At 40.8% G+C, this 24,736-nt stretch overlaps 1 protein-coding gene across 1 annotated transcript in view; it reads right to left on the bottom strand.

Annotated features, from left to right (window-relative positions):
• The window catches only part of LOC111957009 (voltage-gated inwardly rectifying potassium channel KCNH2-like), a 71,401-nt gene that overhangs the window by 25,793 nt on the left and 20,872 nt on the right, over positions 1-24,736 (bottom strand). Inside the window, exons 3-6 of the mRNA XM_070436685.1 lie at positions 22,721-22,879; positions 21,149-21,370; positions 20,740-20,997; positions 20,234-20,445 (exon numbers count right to left, since the gene is read on the bottom strand). Of these exons, the coding sequence (XP_070292786.1) occupies positions 20,234-20,445; positions 20,740-20,997; positions 21,149-21,370; positions 22,721-22,879 (851 nt within the window). The remainder of the gene's footprint in view (positions 1-20,233; positions 20,446-20,739; positions 20,998-21,148; positions 21,371-22,720; positions 22,880-24,736) is intronic.

Below are 24,736 nucleotides of genomic sequence, written 5' to 3'. Positions count from 1 at the left end.
TGTTTATTTTTTTAAAATTGGGCACAGGGGAGGGTAATCAATTTTTTGATTCGCCCCTTTTCAGGTTTTACTATATAATTTCTTCCATTGTAGACATATTTCCTCATCTGCTTGCATGCACCTCCCCTATATCAAGGTGTTTTGCTAGTTCCATTATGCACTACACTTTTCCAAACACTAACTATACCACAGGCTAATATAGTCTACCAGTCTAACTGTCTATCCTGCCTTCTATCCACCTTTCATAGTGACAATAGTGGTAGGTGGATCGTTTGTCCAGATCTGCAATATGATAACTAGCAATCATACCACATATAAAATCATTCAAAGCTGCACCCATTTTCAATGTAAGCGGAGAGGACTTGTGTGTCATTGCGCATGAAAGAACAGTGAAGACATGAGACACGCAGCTCAAAAAGCTCCCCTATTGATTTTGTTTAGAGACAATAGAATTATCTTACCTAGACTAGCCTATAAAACCACAATGCAATGAATAATTGCATTATTGTTTTCAAGCGAGTACAAAATTCTACTCTAGGCTGTAAACTGTAGTTAAAATGTCATTTGAATAATGGAGAAAAAGCCCTGTGGTTTGAATATTAAATTCCATTTGGATCAGTTGTGGGTCTACTCCTGACAGTTTATAAGGTCTAGAAAGCCACAGTAGCAGGCCAGTCTGGCTGTATTTTATGTACTGAGATGCGCTGTCTGTTGCAGATCATCATTTTCCCAAGTTGTCCTATAATAATGTGGCCACATATGCTCCTAGCAGGCCCAGTTATCCAAATGTCTCCTGTAGACTACCTGCGCTCGTTAGTCCAAAATATAATTCAGGCATCCAAACTGTGCAGATTTATGGTATTGAAAACGCAAACCATGATGTTCAAGCACCCGAAGTCAGCATGATTTGCATTGGAACAGAAACCTGTTGGTGGAAAATGTTGCATATATTTTCACTGATCATATTTTCATCTGATCATTGTCTGCAGCCCGCTTTGATCATAGTGTAGGTCTAATGAAACAGGCAGGGAGAGATCGGCAAACCCTCAGCATTCTGGTCTACAGCCCTGTGTGGCATCTACTGTGCCACAAAAGCATGCTGAAGTATAAACACAGGGTCCCTACAGTTATCGTTATTTGTGGTCATAAACATTATTTAAAATTAAATCTACGAGGGGGGAGGGTGTGCACTTTTTTACAGTACAAGGGGAGGGTTGTGTGAAAATATTTATGACGCAGGGTTGGGTAGGTTACTTTCGAAATGTAATCCGTTAAAGTTACAAGTTACCTATCCAAAATTGTAATCAGTAAGGTAACTTTTGGATTACCCAAACGCAGTAATGTAATCCGATTACATTCCATTACTTTTAGATTATTTTCCCCTTAAGAGGCATTAGAAGAAGACAAAAATGTGTGTTACAAATTGAAAGACTATTGCAGGATACATGAATGTTAACGTTTACATAGCTGGCCATATATGGATGTTAAATTTTACTTTATGGGTTGGTTATGTAGGCTTATTCTAACTCATCGCTTTCTACTACATATAATACAATTAAATCAAATCAAATGCATTATTTGTCACGTGCGCCGAATACAACAGGTGTAGACCTTACAGTGAAATGCTTACTTACAGGCTCTAACCAATAGCGCAAAAAAGGTATTAGGTGAACAATAGGTAAGTAAAGAAATAAAAACAACAGTAAAAAGAGTGTGAAAAATAACAGTAGCAAGGCTATATACAGTAGCGAGTCTATAAAAGTAGCGAGGCTACATACAGACACCGGTACAGACACCGGGCTGATTGAGGTAGTATGTACAGTCGTGGCCAAAAGTTTTGAGAATGACACAAATATTAATTTTCACAAAGTCTGCTGCCTTAGGTTGTATGATGGCAATTTGCATATACTCCAGAATGTTATGAAGAGTGATCAGATGAATTGCAATTAATTGCAAAGTCCCTCTTTGCCATGCAAATGAACTGAATCCCCCAAAAACATTTCCACTGCATTTCAGCCCTGCCACAAAAGGACCAGCTGACATCATGTCAGTGATTCTCTCGTTAACACAGGTGTGAGTGTAGACGAGGACAAGGCTGGAGATCACTCTGTCATGCTGATTGTTATTCGAACTCAGACTGGAAGCTTCAAAAGGAGGGTGGTGCTTGGAATCATTGTTCTTGCTCTGTCAACCATGGTAACCTGCAAGGAAACACGTGCCATCATCATTGCTTTGCACAAAAAGGGCTTCACAGGCAAGGATATTGCTGCCAGTAAGATTGCATCTCCTAAATCAACCATTTATTGGATCATCAAGGAGAGAGGTTCAATTGTTGTGAAGAAGGCTTCAGGGCGCCCAAGAAAGTCCAGCAAGCGCCAGGACCGTCTCCTAAAGTTGATTCAGCTGTGGGATCAGGGCACCACCAGTACAGAGCTTGCTCGGGAATGGCAGCAGGCAGGTGTGAGTGCATCTGCACGCACAGTGAGGCGAAGACTTTTGGAGGATCTCTCCAGGAAAAACATCGGGGACAGACTGATATTCTGCAAAAGGTACAGGGATTGGACTGCTGAGGACTGGGGTAAAGTCATTTTCTCTGATGAATCCCCTTTCCGATTGTTTGGGGCATCCGGAAAAAAAGCTTGTCCGGAGAAGACAAAGTGAGCACTACCATCTGTCCTGTGTCATGCCAACAGTAAAACATCCTGAGATCATTCATGTGTGGGGTTGCTTCTCGGCCAAGGGAGTGGGCTCACTTACAATTTTGCCTAAGAACACAGCCATGAATAAAGAATGGTATTAACACATCCTCCGAGAGCAACTTCTCCCAACCATCCAGGAACAATTTAGTGACGAACAATGCCTTTTCCAGCATGATGGAGCACCTTGCCATAAGGCAAAAGTGATAACTAAAGTGGTGTCGTGTCTTTACTATCATTAAATTGAAGACTTATCGTTTTTATAAAAGATTCTCTGTAATTAGTTATTACGCGATCAACTAAATAATAACGCAACTAATTAACTAGGAAGTTGGGGCACCAGGGAAAGTATTCAGATTACAAAGTTATAATTTCCCAATATAACCTTTCAGATATTTTCATATCTGATCAATAGTCTTCTGATTAATGATTTATTTATTTCACCTCACGTTAGTCTCATTCCAAACGTCGTAAATTGTTGGTTATCTGCAAGAACCCAGTCTTCACTATGAGTCATCCATACATCAATTGTCTTAAATCATTTATTTATTACTAACTAAGTAATTCACAGAAATGCATTAACAAACAAACAAACTTAAAATGGTAGGAGAATATGCCCTATTTGGGCTAAACCGGCATGGCGGCTTGTTAGACAAAGGGGAAATGGAGGGTCGACCAAGAAGTCACTACAGAGTTCATAATTATAACAATTGACATGCTAATCTTTTACACATGAACGCTCACTCATTCGGGAACAATTGCAATCAATATATATATATTTATGCTCAGTGTGTCGTCTTGATCGCTGGTGAAAAGTTCGTTTCTGTTGGAGAGTTTCGTCCGTCTCTCTCTCTCTCTCTGTCTTGGTTAGAGGAGATAGTTCAGAGTGACATTCATTCGTTTCGTTATCGAGTGGATGTTTCGGCGGTTGTCGTTCTTCGTGTTCAATGATACCGAATTCCTAGCTGCAGACTAGTAATCAATATCAAAGACTTGTTCTTATTCTGTCGGTATAGATAGTCTAAGAGTTTAACCACGTGGTATGGTTAAAAGATTCAGCAATTGTCCACAACCTTCGTTCCCCTCCTAATGGAGAAAAACATGGTCTAGTGATAATTTATCAGAGTTGGGTTTTTATTCGGAATTGCAGAAAGGGGCTGTCCCAGGATGTCTGACCCTAACTGGGCTCAGGGGCGGGTCCTCGGATTTAGATCAAATCAAAAGGGATTGGATTTTTCTTCATTAAACAGTCAAAAATCATATTACACAATTATACAAACAGTATCATACTCACTCATTCATCTTATACAACAATTAGATGTAAACCTCATATCTGAGGCTATTATGTAAACAGTGGTATGGTAATGTAGCCACACAGTCTCCCATGAGTTTCCCCAAGTTGTGACAAACAGTGCAAATGGTCCGGGTAGACATTTGATTACCAGTTCAGGAGTCTTATGGCTTGGGGATAAAAACTGTTGGGAAGCCATTTTGTCCTAGACTTGGCACTCTGGTACCGCTTGCCATGCAGTAGTAGAGAGAACAGTCTATGACTGGGGTGGCTGGGGCCTTTTTAGGGCCTTCCTCTGACACCACCTGGTGTAGAGGTCCTGGATGGCAGGCAGATTAGCCCCAGTGATGTACTGGGCTGTACGCACTACCCTCTGTAGTGTCTTGCGGTCGGAGGCCGAGCAATTGCCGTACCAGGCAGTGATGCATCCAGTTAGGATGCTCTCGATGTTGCAGCTGTAGAACCTTTTGAGGATCTCAGGATCTCAGGACCCAATTCAATTATATCTTTACATTAAAAACCACAGTCTATCAGAATTCCAGTCATTCCAATAAATTGTATACCCCTTGATCTTCAAGAATAGGAATTGGAAATATGGAAGTATAGATTAGCCAAGTTGTTTTACGTGAGCATGACCCCAAAACGAAGGACTTATTAGCCAGTCCTACTGTGTTGTTTATGGAGGATTGATTGGGCTCATTGATTCAAGTTGAAAAATAAATGCTGCGCTCATGGAATGGCATGCTTTGCCAAGAGTGTGCATCAAGGCAAAGGGTGGCTACTCTGAAGAATCCAAAATATATTTTGATTTGTTTTTGGTTACTACATGATTCCTTATGTGTTATTTCATAGTTCTGATGTCTTCACTATTATTCTACAATGTATAAAATAGTACAAATAAAGAAAAACCCTTGAATGAGTAGGTGTGTCCAAACTTTTGACTGGTATTGTATATATCATTTATAAGTCAAAAAATGTATGTAGCAACTACAGTTTGCCCCTTTAAGTCTATCAAAAGTGTGCAGGTTTGAGCATGTGTCCATTAGGCCTATGGGTTGTTTTTTAACAGCATGAATTAGATTGAGCAATAAAAGCCACACTTTTATTCCATAGGCTTGAATCCGTACTATGCAGCTGTTGCAAGAGCGCATTTTTCACTGGCTGTCCACTGGTTTCAAAAACAATGATTGATAGGCATCTTAAACTTCTTGATTTCAACCATTATTGGATTCAAATACACATTTAGATTTGTGAACAGCCATCCTCAACAACCACAATCCGTAAGACGCAAATAGCTAAATGAGAGAGCAGCAGTGTGATTCACATCAATGCGCTACTGTATGTAGGTATCAATAATAAGTGATATCCGCATCCCCGTAGACTACACCACTACTGTCATCCTCACCTCCAAGCGTGTATTCAAGTTGAATAATCTTTGGATGCCGACAGCAGTCGCACCATTGGAAGACATAGCTTGGACTGTAGCCTACAAAAGCCTATTCCTGCTCTTTTCCTGCGATCCATCAAACACATTTGGTGTGTCATCATAGTGGTCTCTGACTTGTGGTCAGACTCGCTCAGGTGGAACAAACTTAAACTTGCGCCTTTTAACAATGCTGATTTGAATGTCATTGAGAAAACAGAGAAGTGTCAAAGATTTTTTTTCTGAATTTAAAAGTAATTACATGTAATCCGTTACTCCCCAACCCTGTTTTTACGTTGGGGAGGGGGTCCATTGTTTTATGACACCTCGAGTTGGAGCAACACTGACTGGAGTTAGCATAAAATAAACTTTCATGGATCAAATTAACACAAAAGGGCCTTAATTACAGTACAACACACCAAGGAACCACAACTTGTCTGGTTTTAAACTAACCTCTACAGACTGAAGCAAACTGAATAGGCTTCATAATGACACTGTCTGGAAACATATGAATCTTCTTTGAATAAGTCTCAGGTATGACACAAACTGTTCAAGCACCCTGCGCAGGTGAGTAATGGGCTCTATACGCTATTAAGGTAATACACAGATAATGTAGGCAAATGCACATAGCAAAATAACAGTTGTGAAACTCCTTCAACAGCAATTAATTAGCCTCTGTTTAACTGAACAATAATCCTTGACAGACCAAATGTTCAAATTTAAAAAATCCTAAAAGTAAGGATTTATTTGGATGTCCTTCATCTCTACCAAGAGTGCCCGTGGGTCCCGTAAAGTGTAACAGATAAGGTCTCAGTCCCACTACTCACCTCCTGAGCCACAATGCTGGAGATGTGGACAGCCCTCTTCACCCGCGTGTTCCTGCGCTCGTTACTGACCACTGGTACCCCGTACTGGGATATACTACCCCTTCCCCCGAGGGACATGATGGCAGTGCCCTCCTCTTCCCTCTATCTCCTTCTCCTCCACGCGACTGCCTCCTATCTTCCCAGACTCATCTCCCCAACCTCACACCCCCGGCCCCTCCCCCTGGGAGAGCTCACACTCACAGGCTCTCCCTGTGATTCTCTGTGATGTGAATCCACACAGGACTGTTTAGGATTCTGTCTAACTACAAAGAGAGATGGACCATTAGTTTTGTCTATCTATGTTATTCTTTTGTGGGTGAGTCCTGTCACTCATTTCAGTTTAGGTCTAGAAGCAAAATGCTAATGTTCCTTCTCTTAACAATCTGACAGGTCACGGGACAAGAGGTGCACCAGTGTGGTTCCACCTAATGCGCATCGTTGTGATCTTCATGGTCCTTTCCCATCATTTTCTTCTATAACGCCTCCTCCACTCCCTTCTCTGCCTTATTCAGGTTCAGAGTATCAGTTATGTAATGTTCAGAGCCAGAGGTCTCTCTCTCAGAGTAGTCTCCACTCTACTTTTTAGTTGCTTCGCTGTATCTGTGAGGTCCCACATACCCTTCTCTCCCCCTCTCTCTTTTTCCCTCTTCATTCCCAAATTCTCTCTCCCCCTTTCTCTTGCCCGCCTCTGTAGAAGCACTGGACCACTCAGGATCAGCTGTAATTGCAGCTGGCTCTCTGATCCTCCTCTCCTCCTCTCCACTCCATCCTCAGGCCAGCTGCAGGACTTGATTGATTTCCTCAAATAAACACCAACAGGCATCCATAAACCTTCTCTCCCTCCCTCTCTCCTTCGTTGTCTCCCTTAGTCACACACAAGCCACATACTGTATGTTAATGCTCTTAAAAAAATGAAAATTTTTCTTTGAAGATTGCTGCGTTTGAAGCAGCAACAGCAGCAAGGATAATTCCCCCACTGACACCAGGTAGTAGCTATCCTTTCACTGCACTGACCCTACAGCTGCTAACGTGTGTTAAATCTAAGCTGATGTTGTATGTTAAATAATGTTTTATTATTTTTGACTCCGATACACCAGACACTGTAGTGTAGTCAATAGAGACCTTCTCAACAGGTCAATGACTACAGACTGATTCTCCTCTAGTATTTAAACGAGTACTGTTTTCACATCTTGGCTAACTTAGGCATGACCTTGGGGCATACATTGTTACTCTAAACTAATCTCATCTTTTATTGATGCTGACAAAACATTATTGGGCTGAGAAAATACATTCCATTTCAACCACTTTGAATAGGAATATAGATTATCAACACAGAGATAATCAATCACCATAACTTTGCCACATCTTCGCCCTCCAATTCTCATACATTTTATAACGCACTTGTGTGAAGAATAGCAGCTCGCCAAAGTATAGATGGCAGTCAGTCCGTGGGGCATTTATTTCAACCTAATCTCAACTGGGAAGTATAGTATTGGGATTAAACAATCAATCCAGTTGATAATGTGAAAGAAGATCCAGTGGGTGTGTAAGGAGAACCCATGCTTCGTTATCTTTCCATCCAATGTATAACCTTCCATAAGCCAGGAGCTCACCTTGCATTTGTATTACCACCAGTCAATTCAGCCTTACCCAAGGGCACTATCGATGTGAAGAAAAATCTATGGTCTACCAGAGAGTAACTGGGAGCAATGTAATTTATTACCTTGCCCAGGGGAGTTAAGTTATTTGAGCAAAACTGATAATAAGCCAGGATTCTCTAAAAGGCTACACAGTCAGTAGGCGTTAAAAATCAACAGTTTGAGCTGAGCCTCCGCATTCAAAGGCAAAGCTTTTAAGAGAGCGGTTTAAACTAATATGCCAGCATTTCAACAGTGTTGTAAGCTCTAATATCTTAAAAAAATTACTCAACTTTTGCTCATAAGTACTGGATATTTGAACTATTGGTCAACTATTGTGCTGAGTAACCAATAAAAGTACTATTACTGTCAGGAAATGGAAATGAAATGTTCATGAACAAACCGACTATTGTCTATGAATCACAATAAAAGCCCCCAAAAATACACACACATTAAATAGCTGACATGCGGCAGGTAGCCTAGCAGTTAAGAGTGTTGGGAAAAGATCACTGGTTTGAATCCCCGAGTTGACTAGAGGAAAAATATGTCGATGTGCCCTTGAGCAAGGCAATTAACCCTAATTGCTCCTGTAAATCGCTCTGGATAAAAGTGTCTGCTAAATGACTAAAAAGTTGTTAGTCACTTTCACAGACAAAACATAAGCTATGACTTATATGCCAAATGTATTATAGTAAAATATCAGCGTGTTAAGCATTGAGTCTGCAGTACACACACAGTGCTCTCAATCTTGCTTCTGCTTGCTAAAACTGGAACTATTATGTGAGTGATTCACTCAAGTATAAACATGATAAGCCGCAGCCGCACACAAGCCTAAGATGTCACCATGTGCAATGCCAAGCATCGGCTGGAGTGGTGTAAAGCTCTCTTCCATTGGACTCTGGAGCAGTGGAAACACGTTCTCTGGAGTGATGAATCACACTTCACCATCTGGCAAGTCTGAGGGACGAATCTTAGTTTGGCGGATACCAGGAGATTGCTACCTGCCCCAATGCATAGTGCCAACTGTAAAGTTTGGTGGAGGAGTAATAATGATCTGGGGCTGTTTTTCATGATTCGGGCTAGGCCCCTTAGTTCCAGTGAAGGGAAATCGTAATGCTACAGCATACAATGACATTCTAGACAATTCTGTACTTCCAACTTTGTGGCAACAATTTGGGGAAGGACCCTTCATGTTTCAGCATGACAATACCCCCGTGCACAAAGCGAGGTCCATACAGAAATGGTTTGTCGAGATCAGTGTGGAAGAACTTGACTGTCCTGCACAGAGCCCTGACCTCAATCCCATCGAACATCTTTGGGATGATTTGGAACGCAGACTGCGAGCCAAGTCTAATCGCCCAACATCATAGCCCGATCTCATTATTGCTCGTTGTGGCTGAATGGAAGCAAGTCTAGTGGAAAGTCTTCCCAGAAGAATGGAGGCTGTTATAGCAGCAAAGGGGGACCAACTCCATATTAATGCCCATGATTTTGGAATGAGATGTTCGACAAGCAGGTGTCCACATACTTTTGGTCAGATAGTTGATCTGTTTTATGTAAACACTTTATGTATCTAGTCCCCCCATTTGAGGAAGTCATAATTATTTGGACAAATTCACTTATAGTGTATTAAAGTAGTCAAAAGTTTTGTATTTGGTCCCATATTCCTTGTACACAATGACTACATCAAGCTTGTGATTTTACAAACTCATTGGATGGATTTGAAGTTTGTTTTGGGTTATGTTTTGCCCAATAGGGACTGAGTATTTTGTGTAGATCGTTGACAAAAAATAACATTTAAATCCATTTTAATCCCACTTCGTAACACAACATGTGGAAAAAGGTGTGAATATTTTCTGAAGGTACAGTATCTAGTCCCCCATTTGAGGAAGTCATACTGTTGTCATGACGTTGGCCTGGGGGTAGGTTTATGACAGTCATAAATACCTCTCCCCCCTTTTTCCTCTCTCTACCCTACTGATGTGACATTTGAAAATCCTTTGGTTAACATAGAAATTCTGGGAACATCAGAAGGTGGGGGGAAATGAACTATATTCTGGTAATCCGACCAATTGAACATATGCGGTGGTACTTAATGAATATGATGTCAGTTTGGTTGTCATCTGAGACATTCTGATCAATGATAGAATGACAAACTCTACAGTGGAAAGTCTGCACATTGTAGTTATCGGAGTCACATGGAATTGTTGTTCAATTTAAATGTTTGAATATACAATTATTGGTGAAGAGATTAAATGTAATTTTAGCTTCCAAATGAGAGATTTGGGTTTTCATAAGGTTCGGGCTCTGCTCAATCAGTGGCCCACCCCTGTGAAGAAACATGGGTTATAAAACTTTTCAAACACGCCCTCCTCTCCCTTCCTATATAAAGCCTTGACGACAATATAACCTCCTGTTCCAAGTACGTGAGGTCTGCAGCCTCTGCGTTAAAAGGACTAACATGTCAACTACAGAACTAAGCCAACCTCAGCGTGAGGTTTGGTTGCGAATGGTATGAACTTTGAACTCTTATTCACTACAGAAGTGATACCTCCTAGCCGTTGAGTTAGCAACAGCAGCTGCAAACGTGGGCTAGGAAAGGACAGACAGAGTACCCTGTCTACCACACAACGACGTTACTACAACGTATCCAATTTACCACCAGAGACATTCTTCAAAGGACAAAGGACTCGGTTGGGCAACACGGCCTTCCATCTACCACCAACCTACCGAAGCGCAGCTCAGAGTAAATGTTTATAGCATTTTCCTTTTCCAAATGGGCGGTAATTTAGAATGCATAAGATACTGTATTTACGATAGCATGGCTGGTACCTTTGTTCCTCAAGTCTTCCCGCTCTTTCACTCAAACCCAGCCCCCTTTTCTTTTGTGTAACCAGCTGTCATATCTGTTCCATCCACGAGGGACGTTTTCCTTTATGACGTAATTTTATAGAATAGCATGACATATCACTTAATCCGGCATAGCCAAAGACACGACACTGTACATAAAGTTGTTTCATTTCTAAAAGGTAAAACAGATACAGTGGGGTCTAAAATGATCGACAGCCTTGATACAGATGAGGAAAAATGACAGTATAAAATAAATAATTAAAATACAGAGCTATTTTGCATGCTCCAAAAAATGTATTAGCAATTTCTTTGTGCATTTTAATGTGTTCTTGCGGTTATTGTCTTGCTGAGTGTCCCTGATTTTCATTTACTATGTTACGTCTAGTCTAGGAGACCAGTCTGGTGGCCCTTCTTAAGGTCAATTGCATCATGAACGTTATCAAGTACCAGGACATTTAAGCCAAAACCTGGTTGCATGTGCCAGGAAGCTGAAACTTGGCGGCAAGTGGATCTTCCAGCAAAACAAACCCCAAGCACACATCAAGATCCACAAAGAAATGGTTAATTGTGCACAAAATCAACATTTTGCAATGGCCATCTCAGTCTCTGGACTTAAACCCCATTCCATTTTTAAAAACATAATATAGCTCAGTATTTGTATTATTTATTTTATACAGTAATTTTTGCTCATCCTTATTAAGGGTCCCAATAATTATGGACCCCACTGTATATGTGCGTCCTCCATCCATTACCTGTATTCAAATGTGTCTGACCATTAGCAATAAGAAAAATATTGCAACTTTGGGGGACACTGGAAGAGACGGCAAGGCTGTCCTTTAGTGTACATGATATAGTATCCAAAAACATCTCCCACAAACAAACAAAAAATATACAGTTGAAGTCGGAAGTTTACATACACCTTAGCCAAGTACATTTAAACTCAGTTTTTCACAATTCCTGACATTTAATACTAATAAAAATTGCCTGTCTTAGGTCAGTTCCGATCACCACTTTATTTTAAGAATGTGAAATGTCAGAATAATAGTAGAGAGAATGATTTATTTCAGCTTTTATTTCTTTCATCACATTCCCAGTGGGTCAGAAGTTTACATACACTCAATTAGTATTTGGTAGCATTGCCTTTAAATTGTTTAACTTGGGTCAAACGTTCCGAGTAACCTTCAACAAGCTTCCCACAATAAGTTGGCCCATTCCTCCTGACAGAGCTGGTGTAACTGAGTCAGGTTTGTAGGCCTCCTTGCTCGCACACGCTTTTTCAGTTCTGCCGACAAATTTTATATACGATTGAGGTCAGGGCTTTGTGATGGCCACTCCAATACCTTGACTTTGTTGTGCTTAAGCCATTTTGCCACAACTTTGGTAGTATGCTTGGGGTAATTCTCCATTTGGAAGACCCATTTGCGACCAAGCTTTAACTTCCTGACTGAGGTCTTGAGATGTTGCTTCAATATAGCCACATAATTTCCCCTCGTCATGATGCCATCTATGGTGTGCCATCTATGGTGTGACACCAGTCCCTCCTGCAGCAAAACACCCCCACAACATGATGCTGCCACCCCCGTGCTTCATGGTTGGGATGGTGTTTTCGGCTTGCAAGCCTCCCCCTTTTTCCTCCAAACATAACGATGGTCATTATGGCCAAACAGTTCTATTTTTGTTTCATCAGACCAGTGGACATTTCTCCAAAAAGTACGATATTTGTCCCCATGTGCAGTTGCAAACCGCAATCTGATTTTTTTATGGCGGTTTTGGAGCAGTGGCTTCTTCCTTGCTGAGCGGCCTTTCAGGTTATGTCGATATAGGACTAATTTTACTGTGGATATAGATACTTTGGTACCTGTTTCCTCCAGCATCTTCACAAGGTCCTTTGCTGTTATTCTGGGATTGATTTGCACTTTTCGCACCAAAATACGTTAATCTCTATGACGCGTCTCCTTCCTGAGCGGTATGACGGCTCCGTGGTCCCATGGTGTTAATACTTTCGTACTATTGTTTGTACAGATGAACGTGGTACCTTCAGGCATTTGGAAATTGCTCCCAAGGATGAACCAGACTTGTGGAGGTCTACAAAAAAAATTCTGAGGTCTTTGCTGATTTCTTTTGATTTGACTCAAATGCTGTCAATTAGCCTATCAGAAGCTTCTAAAGCCATGACATAATTTTCTGGAATTTTCCAAGTTGTTTAAAGACACTAAGTTGACTGTGCATGTAAACTTCTAACCCACTGGATACAGTGAATACAGTGAAATATAAGTTAAATAATCTGTCTGTAAACAATTGTTGAGAAATGACTTGTCGTGCACAAAGTAGATGTCCTAAACGAATTGCCAAAACTATAGTTTGTTAACAAGAAATTTGTGAAGTGATTGAAAAACGAGTTTTAATGACTCCAACCTAAGTGTATGTAAACTTCCAACTTCAACTTTATATATTGATCATTTGATCATTGCCTTGAGTTTTCATCAAGTAAAACAAATATTTGCAGAGTTATAATGTCTCTTAGACCACACTGAATTACAAATCACCTCACATGTCCATGCCATGTACAGTAAATCTATCCATCCACAGTAACACACCAGAGCATTGCAGTGCACTGTACAGGATGTAAATATATTCTATGCATGCATATGTCTCAGACCTAATTAAAGTTTGCTGTAGTAAACAAGCTCCCAGCACACAGATTTGACTGCCCGGGCCCTCCTGCAGTACAGTATAACTAATCTGTATGACCATGGACTGTCTCACTGACTTATAACTCCAGCCAGCCAGGCTGTTCTGTTCTGCCTCACTGGGATAATAAGCCCCACTCTGAATATGGATGGGAGAGGAGAACTGGGTAAGCGTATGATGCTAACGATTAATTGAGGATGGGTGAGGGCTGGGTTAGTAAATGATGATAACAATTAATTGAGGATGGCCTGCATAGGTATGCTAGATCTAGCTCACTGTTGATGTAATGGGAGCTGTTATAGTAAATGAGACTCTGGGGCTATAGGGAGGGATTCCCTGTGTTTCTGTGTCTATGCAACAGTAGTGTCAGCAGCTTAGTTTTACTGGCAGTGTTTCACTGCCTAATAGATTTACTATATGTTGAGATTAAGCGTATTCTACTCCAGTCAACACTGTTATTGGTGTCTTTTATTTAGTACAGTAAAAAAATATATATGATTCATGAGCTTGAGGTAAACGTGAACTACTGTCCTGCTAAAGCCCTGCTAAACATCCCTGAACACCTGGAGGTTTCCATTTTAGTTTGCAAAGTCCTTTTACATTTCTTTCAACCATTGCAAAGCTGTAGTTCAGACTGAGGTGGGCAGAACAATCAGTGAACTCCAGACAGATAGGTGACTCACAGTGACTTTGATTGGAGAGCTGTGTGATTGGAGGTTGTATTTGTGTGTCCCGGGTGTCCTAACACCTCAGTTACTCATACATCCCAGAACACTGCTCCCAGGGCCGAGGACACTGTGTGAAAAATAACAAGCTCCAGCTTGGTTCTATAACATTTCCTACAGACTCAAATTAGAACCCAGAACCAAATCAGCTGCTCGGTTGTCACAAGAGACAATATTAAGACCAAAGGAACAAGCTAAGATACTTACAGTATTTGCCCCCTTTCTGATTTTCTCTATGTTAGAATATTTTTGACACTGAATGTTAACAGATCTTCAGGTAAAGGGAACCTGAGTTTGCAAAGAACCAAAAAAAGGATACTTATTTTATTAACACAGTTACGCAACAACCAATTCCCCTGTGTGAAAAACAAATTGCCCCCTTACACTCAATAACTGGTTGTGCCACCTTTAGCTGCAATGACTGCAAACAAACGCTTCTTGTTGTTGTTGATCCGTCTCTCACATCATCATTGTGGAGTAATGTTGGGCCACTCTTGCATGCAGAACTGCTTTAACTCAGGGACATTTGTGGGTTTTCTAGCATGAACTGCTCATTGCAAATCCTGGCACATCTCAATTCGGATTAGGTCTGGACTTTTACTAGGCCAGGTATTCCCAAACTGGGGTACACGCAATGCCGTTTGGGGTACGCCAAATAAAAATGAGATTGACATTTAAAAATGTTTTGAATTTTTTTAAATTCTTCACATTGTCAAACAGTCCATATTTTCCAACGGGGCTATACATTTGGGTGAGTTTTTTCCCCTCGCCTGAGTAGCCTCTTTTCACTGCCAAAAATAAAATTAAACCATCTAGTGTTAAACGAAATAACAACACAATGTCAAATACAGGTAGCCTAACCAAATAATGAACATCCAATCTCATTAACCGTTACTCTTTCGCGGGAATTCCACTAACGGTCAGTATGTAGCCAAACGTAGCTGCTGCTCATTCCGTTTGCTCGAAAATTGAAAAATTATTTTAAAAAGTAAGCCCTGCGTCCAAAGAGACACATAACAGCTCTACTGGTAGTACTGCTACTACCAGCAGTACTACACCTGCACCTGTCGACGACAGAAGTTGTTCTGCTTCCACGAACACATCTAGTGCCAGCATCAGTAATTCTAAATGTGTTGTTACACCAGCTCTGTCAGGAGGAATGGGCCAAAATTCACCCAATTTATTGTGTTAAGCTTGTGGTAAGCTACCCGAAACATTTGACCCAAGTTAAACAATTTAAAGGCAATGCTAAATCACTCTATTATTATTCTGACATTTCACATTCTTAAAATAAAGTGGTGATCATAACTGACCTAAGACAGGGAATATTTACTAGGATTAAATGTCAGAAATTGTGAAAAGATGATGCCACCTTAGAAGTTACTGCGCTCTTCACTAAGGCCATTCTACTGCAATATTTGCCTATGGAGATTGCACTGCAGTGTGCTCGACTTCATACACCTGTCAGCAACGGGTGAGGCTGAAATAGCCAAATCCACTAATTTGAATGCTTGTCCACATACTTTTGTATATACAATTTAAATAATTCAAATACTGAGCAATATTTTACGCAATTTTCTGGAGTGAAAATTATATTATTTTATACTAATACAATTGCTCAGAGAAAGAGATTTTGATCAACAAGGAACATTTTTCTCAAAAGAGTAGGGGTGAAAATCATTGACACCCCTAACGATTCTTATAAATGAAATAGTCAAAAGCGTAGTATTTGGTCCCATATTCCTGGAACCCAATGATTACATCAAGCTTGTGACTCTACAAACTTGTTGGATGCATTTGCAGTTTGTTTTGGTTGTGTTTTCAGATTATTTTGTGCCCAATAGAAATGAATGGTAAATAATATATTGTGTAATTTTGGAGACACTTCTATTGTAAATAATAATAGAATATGTTTCTAAGCACTTCTACATTAATGTCTATGCTACCATGATTATGGATAATCCTGAATTAATCGTGAATAATGATGAAAGTTAGAGGGTGAAAGATCATAAATGGTGAGAGGTCAGCGTGACTTGAATTAATATCCATGGGGCAACCATTGTAACACTCTGATGTATTAAGCGATACACACAGGGCCTATTCTCAATTAGATTTGCTCAACTCCTCTATCCTCTCTCCTCCGTCCTCTCTCGTATCCTTTTGAAAACGGTCAAGGGTAATCAGCGGCGAGGAGAGGGAACATGGATGAAAATGAGCTTGTATGAAATGAGATTCTGCTTCTCCACTCGCACGTCATCAGGCAAATGCCGTTTATAGGTGTGGATCCCAAAATAAATGTGTAAAGTGCTTAAAACAAATTAAGTTAGTTGTGCACAACACTTTATAGATAAAAACAATATGCTACTTATCGTTTTAAACGTGTGCATGCTTTCTCCTCCGACAAAACAAAAGCTGAATCAAAGGGGGTGTGGCAGATTTCAAAACACTTCCGAAGGACTCAGGTAGGGTATACATGACCGTCCTCGATGAAAAGTGACTTTCGAGGAGCGGAGGGCCTTTTCTCATTTGGACAAGTCTTTCTCCTCTGTGACCTGGAAAACAATAAAGTGGTCAAGTGGTCGAGGATAGTGTTAATTCGTTAGTAGGCAAACGGTTGACGGTCCTCCCCTCATCGGTAGCCTCCTTTTGGCGAGGAAGTACAATTGTACAGTGGTGGAAAATATACCCAACTGTCATACTTGAGTAAAAGTAAAGATACCTTAATAGAAAATGACTCAAGTAAAAGTAAAAGTCAACCCAGTAAAATTCTACTTGAGTAAAAGTCAAATTATTTGGTTTAAAATATACTTAAGTATCAAAAGTAAAAGTATAAATAATTTCAAATTCCTTATATTAAGCAAACCAGATGGCACCATTTTCTTGTTTTTTAATTTACGGAAAGCCAGGTGCACACTCCAAAACTCAGACATCATTTACAAACAAAGCATTTGTGTTTAGTGAGTCCGCCAGATCAGAGGCAATAGGGATGACCAGTTCGGTTGATAAGTGAGTGAATTTGACTATTTTCCTGTCCTGCTAAGCATTCAAAATGTAACAAGTACTTTTGGGTGTCAGAGAAAAATGTATGGAGTAAAAAGTACAATATTTTCTTAAGGAATGTAGTGAAGTAAAAGTAAAAGTAGTCAAAGATATAAATAGTAAAGTACAGATACCCAAAAAAACGACATAAGTAGTACTTTAACTTCTTACGGCTAAAATCCCGTTAACGGGATACACTTGACAACAGCCAGTGAAAGTGCAGGGCGCCAAATTCAAACAACAGAAATCTCATAATTAAAATTTCCTCAAACATACAAGTATTTTACACCATTTTAAAGATAAACTTGTTGTTAATCCCACCACAGTGTCTGATTTCAAAAAGGCTTTACGACGAAAGCACACCATCTGATTATGTTAGGTCAGTACCTAGTCACAGAAAAACACAGCCATTTTTTCCAGCCAAAGAGAGGAGTCACAAAAAGCAGAAATATAGATAAAATTAATCACTAACCTTTGATGATCTTCATCAGATGACACTCATAGGACTTCATGTTACACAATACATGTATGTTTTGTTCGATAAAGTTCATATTTATATCCCAAAATCTTAGTTTACATTGGCGCGTTATGTTCAGTAATGTTTTGCCTCCAAAACATCCAGTGATTTTGCAGAGAGCCACATCAATTTACAGAAATACTCATAATAAACATTGATAAAAGATACAAGTATTATACATGGAACTTTAGATAAACTTCTCATTAATACAACCGCTGTGTCAGATTTTTAAAAAACTTTACGGAAAAAGCACACCATGCAATAATCTGAGTACGGCGCTCAGACACAAAAACAAGCCATACAGGTACCCGCCATGTTGTGGAGTCAACAGAAGTCAGAAATAGCATTATAAATATTCACTTACCTTTGATGATCTTCATCAGAATGTACTCCCAGGAATCCCAGTTCCACAATAAATGTTTGTTTTGCTCGATAAAGTCCATAATTTATGTCCAAATATCTCCTTTTTGTTCGTACGTTTAGTTCAAAAATCCAAATTCATGATGCGCAGGCCAGACGAAAAGTAAAACAATTCCATTACAGTTCGTAGAAACATGTCAAACGATGTATAGAATCAATCTTTAGGATGTTTTAACATAAATCTTCAATAATGTTTCAACCGGAGAATTCCTTTGTCTTTAGAAACGAAAAGGAACGCAGCTACCTCTCACGGGGGCGCGCCTGAGTGAGTTCATGGCACTCTGCCAGACACCTGGTTGAAACAGCTCTCATTCCCTCATCCTTCACAGTAGAAGCCTGAAACAAGGTTCTAAAGACTGTTGACATCTAGTGGAAGCCCTAGGAAGTGCAATATGACCCCATAGACACTGTATATTGAATAGGCAAACCTACAAACCTCAGATTTCCCACTTCCGGGTTGGATTCTTTCTCAGGTTTTTGCCTGCCATATGAGTTCTGTTATACTCACAGACATCATTCAAACAGTTTTAGAAATTTCAGAGTGTTTTCTATCCAAATCTACTAATACTATGCATATCTTAGCGTCTGGGCCTGAGTAGCAGGCAGTTTACTCTGGGCACCTTCTTCATCCAAGCTATTCAATACTGCCCCCAGCCATAAGAAGTTCAAGTATTTTGACTTAAGTACTTTATGTAACGGATGTGAAATAGCTAGCTAGTTAGCGGTGGTCCTCGCTAATAGCGTTTCAATCGGTTACGTCACTCGCTTTGAGACCCTGAAGTAGTGGTTCCCCTTGCTCTACAAGGGATGCGGCCTTTGTGGAGCGATGGGTAACGACGCTTCGTGGGTGACTGTTGTTGATGTGTGCAGAGGGTCCCTGGTTCGCGCGAGGGGACGGTCTAAAGTTATACTGTTACATTTACACCACTGCAAGTGTATGCTACCTGAGTCCTTCGCGGAACAGTTTGGAAATCTGCCACACCCTCTTTGAATCAACTACTGTTTTCTCAAAGGAGAAAAGCATGCAAACATAAAAAAACGAAGTTCTACTTACCCTTTTATCTATAAAATGTCTTGCACAACTAGCTAAGTGATGTTTTTATCACTTTAGACATTTATTTTAGGATTCCACCCTGTAAACATCAATAAGAGTCTCATTTCATAAAAGTGCATTTTTGACCACTTTCCCTCTCCTCGCCACCTCTCCTCGATTACCTTTGACCTTTTCCAAAAGGAGGCCAGAGAACGGAAGAGAGAGGACGCAAGTGTTAAGCAAACTAATTGAGAAAAGGCCATGGACACTCTTCAGTTTGCCTACTAACGAATTGACATCTCCTCAACCACTCAACCACTTATTGGTTTCCGGGTCACATTGGAGAGAGAACGATGGAGACTTTAGCCCAAATGAGAAAAGGCCCCATGACTAGTGAACCTCATCATATCTCCCTCTTCACAGCTGTCCACTCCATTAGGCAGGATTAATCAAACTCCTCCCAGGTGGCGTGGTGGGCTGCAAGCCTGCTACAGTGTGTTACTGGGCTGCTACACTGTGTTTAATATCGCTTCAGCTCTGTCCAACCGCCTGAAGTGTTTGAACAAGAAACATTAGTGTTGAAAGAAACGGAAATGCTTACATTTCAAATTGAAGATGCTCTGAGCTGCATCTTCACTCCTAGTCCTAGAGTGATGCTGGTGTATAGTGTCTATGAGAGTTTTTAGGCCTTTTGATTTAGACCTGAGCACTTTGTGAGGTGACTTTGTTCAACAAAATCACTTAAATTAGTTGATGAGCTGATTGAGGCACAATACAAAAGCAACTGACTCAATGTTTTGCAATATAACCATGCAGTCATTTCCGTCAACCTCTGTACTCTACAGTGAGTGACAAGTTCACCAGCAGCGACTGAATTTAGAGCAAAACTATCTGGATAGTGCTGCCACCCTCAGGACAGATACTGCAATGGCAGACTACATAAGGAGCAAGGTGTCTGTGAAAGCCTATCGATACTGCAGTTTGTCATGAAATAGTGTCATCCCATCCATACACATCCACTGGTAAGAGAAGAGCAGCGACTAACCTGAGTGACTTTCTCAGTGACCCCGTGTGTGCGCTCCATTAGTTTACAGGGGGCGATGATGTCAATCTCCGCAGACGGGAGGGCCACCAGGGGGTCTGGCCTGTTGTCCAGTGGGTTGAGCTGGGTCACGTGACTTAAGGTCCGGAAGCGGGTGAGGTTGGGGTCAGACGTGGAGTCAGATGTAACATTACGCAGACTGGACTTCATTCCGCCTGAGAAGGAATAAATATAGATGGATATTTCATTGCCTGTGACTTAAGAGTTGAATGTGCTGAGTGCAAGATACAGTATAAGGAGATATTGAACAGATGGAACATAAATGTAAGATAAGCATTAATCAATTACATGTTCTTTGATCCTCAAATTTCGTTATGCCACCCGCGCCCTAAACCTCCTTCGTGTGTCCCATACATGTCCTCTACCTGCCCCTGTCCCTGTCCTTGCCACCATCCACATCCGTATCTCTGTCTCCTGCCCATGACCCCTGTCCCCATCTTGCCCTCTACCTGTGCTGCTGGGCCGCGTCTGGAGCTTCCCGTGCCAGCTGGACTGTCCCCTGCGAGTCTTGATGCCGTCCACAGATGAGGCGTGCAGCGGGCTGCAGAGGCTCTCATAGGAGCGGCTGGGCATCACGCTGCAGTTGGAGCCACACTCCTCGTCCACCCAGAGGCAGTGCAGCCTGGGGGAAGACTGGGAGAAGCCCATGGCCAGGGACAGGGCTTGAGGGGCATCCGAGGGGTCCCCAGTGGGAGAAACTGGGTCACCTATAAACATGCCATTTAGCAGACACTTTTATCCAAAGCAAATTACAATGAGTGCATATATTTTGTATGTGACCGCAGTGAGAATCAAGCCCACAAGCATGTTGTTGCTAGCATGATGCTTTTACCAACTGAGCCACACAGGACTACTCACCTCCCAGCAAGGCCCTCTGGTCCTCGTCCCAGAGTAGTACCCCGGTGCCCCCCAGCCGCCGGCGCTCTGGCAGGGACAGCAGCTTGTCCAGGGCTACAGACTCATGCCCCAGGGCAGAGAGGTCCCGCTGGTGGCCCAGCTCGGTGTCATCCTCCAGGGAATGTTTACTGCTGCTGAGGGAGCGAAGCAGAGCGGAGGGCAGGCGGAACCTATGCCGACGTGCTGCAGGTCAGAGGGGACAGTTCAGAGGGAAAAGGAGATAGGTTTCTGACTACATTACACACCGCACCAACATCATTAGTAAAACAATGACTTAATTACTACTCTTAGAAAAAAAGGTACTGAATTGTACTTAAAGGGGTACAAACGCATGTGACTGTAGTGGTACCCTGTGTCCATTGTGCCATTAGTTATAGGTACATAATTGTACCCAGTTTGAGGTTAAAAGTTTGTTCCTTTATTTATTTTTTTAAATAAGAACTAAATATATATTTTTTGTGGATTTTTCCTTCCTCTATGGGATCGGTCCCCCCCCCCATGGGACGGTTGAGCTAACGTAGGCTAATGTGATTAGCATGAGGTTGTAAGTAACAAAATAATTCCCAGGACATAGACATATCTGAAACAGGCAGAAAGCTTAAATTCTTGTTAATCTAACTACACTGTCCAATTTACAGGAGCTATTACAGTGAAATAATACCATGCTATTGTTTGAGGAGAGTGCACAATTATGAACTTGAAATTGTATTAATAAACCAAATACATTTGGGCAGTCGTGTACAACATTTTGAACAGATATACAATGGTTCATTGGATCAGTCAAAAACATACACTGCTGCCATCTAGTGGCCAAAATATAAATTGTCCTTGGGCTGGAATAATACATTATGGCCTTTCTCTTGCATTTCAAATAATAATAAACGCATGTTTTTTTCTTTATATTATCTTTTACCAGATCTAATGTGTTATATTTTCCTACATTAATTTCACATCTCCACAAACGTCAAAGTGTTTCCTTTCAAAAGGTATCAAGAATATGCATATCCTTGCTTCAGGTCCTGAGCTACAGACAGTTAGATTTGGGTATGTCATTTTAGGTGAAAATCCTTGAGGAGGTTTTAAGGTCACTACAATATTAATTAGAGCTCTTTGTTGTCTCTTATGTAAGCCTTTATAAAGACTTCAGAATTGAAAGCCAAAAAGCTCAACTTTTAAATAACATAAACAGAGACCACTTAAACACTTCCACTCACAGGTGGCCAAAAAGAACAAACTGAAACTAAGCCAAACTAAGCCACGCCTCCAACAAAATAAGCCACGCCTCCAATGATTGTACAAAAATATACCATTATAATACAGTACATTATCCACACATACCGGAAATGGTACCGAACAGTACCATGTGAGATCATATGTGTACCTCTGAAGGTGCATGATATGTATTTCTATCTTCTTGTACCCAAGAGAAAAATACTGTACTCTAAAAACTCTGGACCATTACCTCAATCTCTTCCTGACTTATTAGAACTAGATTTTTTAAGGTTTTACACATAGAGGATCTTCTTTGTTTACCTAGGGGAAGCCAGGGGATAGGCAGCTTGTTGAGGTCTCTGGTCGGGGAGCTGGGAATAGGTGGATCAGTGGGCAGCTCAAAGTTGAGGATGAACATGATCACCAAGCCATCCTCATTCTTCACTGGCACCACATCAATTTTACAGGAGAAACACATACCTGAACACAGAGACACACACATCACCACCAAAGTGAGAAAACACCTGTATTTTAAAGCACATGAATGCATACCAAAGTTCTCCTCTAGAGAGAGACACACAACAGCAAATGAAAGCTGCAGAGATCAGCCAGGGAGTGGCCAACTGGGCAAAAACTGGTTGAATCAATGTTGTTTCCACGTCATAAAAAAAAACGATTAATGTGATGGCGTTGAATCAACGTGGAAAACTGATTGGATTTGCAAAAAGTCGTCAACTTAAGGGCATTTCGTATTTTTGTCCTACAACTTTTAACCTAAATTCAATGAGATGATTATATATTTTGTTGATTTCACATTGAATTCAACAAAAATGAATGATCTGCTGTTATCATTCAATATTTAGGATAGTATTGTAATAGGCTCCATAATAACGTAAACAACGTCTTTTGATGTAATTTTCTGAGAGAGGCTCCTCCACATCGTCCACCTGGCAGAGAGCTACAGCTATGCCAGGAGCCAAACCAATCTGGCTTCCCCTGGCAGAATGGGAGAGAGAGAGAGAAAGAGAGGTCACTGACTGACTGTGGAGGGATGGGGAGGAGGTAGTCAGATAACGGGTTAGCAGGAAGGACACATAGGACAGGCCTGACAGGGACAGTAGGAATATACTGTATCATCATCCCCTCCCGGATTAGAGCTCTAACATGGCCCCTTATTCTGCCTAATTAATCTCATTGAAATCACACAGTCATCTACTGTACTGCAGAACCATCTGCTACTGAACACTTTGTTCCGGGACGCACCACATCCTAAATCTATACAGATTTATATGCACATTGGTTTAGTCACCTTTTACATGTGGAGCACACCTGAGAACACTTCGATTGCTAGATATAATAACAATGGTGACCCTATCCATAACGGAGTGAAGGACTTTACTGAAATCATTGGTTGGAATTATAAGTGTCCAAGTGGAAAAAATGACCTAAATACATTTTTAAGACTACTGGTAAAACATTTTTAAATAAACATTAGCATAATGTATATCATATTTTCTGCACCTGCAGGGGATCAGTAGACTATATTACAAAGAGCCAAGGACAATTATCAGGGGCAATATGGAAACTGGATCATACTTCTCATGAAGACCACAAGCACCATATAAACCAAAATAAATGATATGATTATATCCCCCCTCCCCATCTCTCTTTTTCTCTCTCCATCTCAGTTTTTTTTCTCCCTGTCAGTCTCCCCCTTCTCTTTCTTCTTTCCACCCTACCTCTCCCTCATCATCAGAAACTCTGAATTACTCATTGGAGATTTCTCTCTCTCTTTCTCTTCATGAAATATTTACATATTAGCCTGAGGAGAGAGCTGAACTATTGATCTGTCTGTTCCTCCACTATTTCATCTCTGTCTGCAATAACACAGGCAGGCAGGGGACAGCAGAGTTGTTCAAACCGTTTAAAACTTTGCCAAGACCAGAGATGAGAGATGCCTGACACAAATTATGGATATACATGTTAGACTCAGCCAATAATACTGCTCATCTAGCCTGCATGAATGCATATCATTAAGTGATGGAGGAACAATGACAAATCAATGACAGACAGCTCTTGCATTCCAGCAGTGCCCAACTCAGATAAGCAGCTGAGAATGAGTCCGTCTGATATACACTACCGTTCAAAAGTTTGTGGTCACTTAGAAATTCCCTTGTTTTTTAAAGAAAAGCACATTTTTGGTCCATTAAAATAACAGTAAATTGATCAGAAATACAGTGTAGACATTGTTAATGTTGTAAGTGACTATTGTAGCTGGAAACAGCTGATTTTTAATGGAATATCTACATAGACATACAGAGGCCCACTATCAGCAAC

The sequence above is a fragment of the Salvelinus sp. IW2-2015 genome, linkage group LG32, assembly GCF_002910315.2.
Source record: "Salvelinus sp. IW2-2015 linkage group LG32, ASM291031v2, whole genome shotgun sequence".
Taxonomy (NCBI): Eukaryota; Metazoa; Chordata; class Actinopteri; order Salmoniformes; family Salmonidae; genus Salvelinus; species Salvelinus sp. IW2-2015.
The sequence above is the reverse complement of the archived record's forward strand: the minus strand, read 5'-3'. Positions and strand labels throughout refer to the sequence as shown.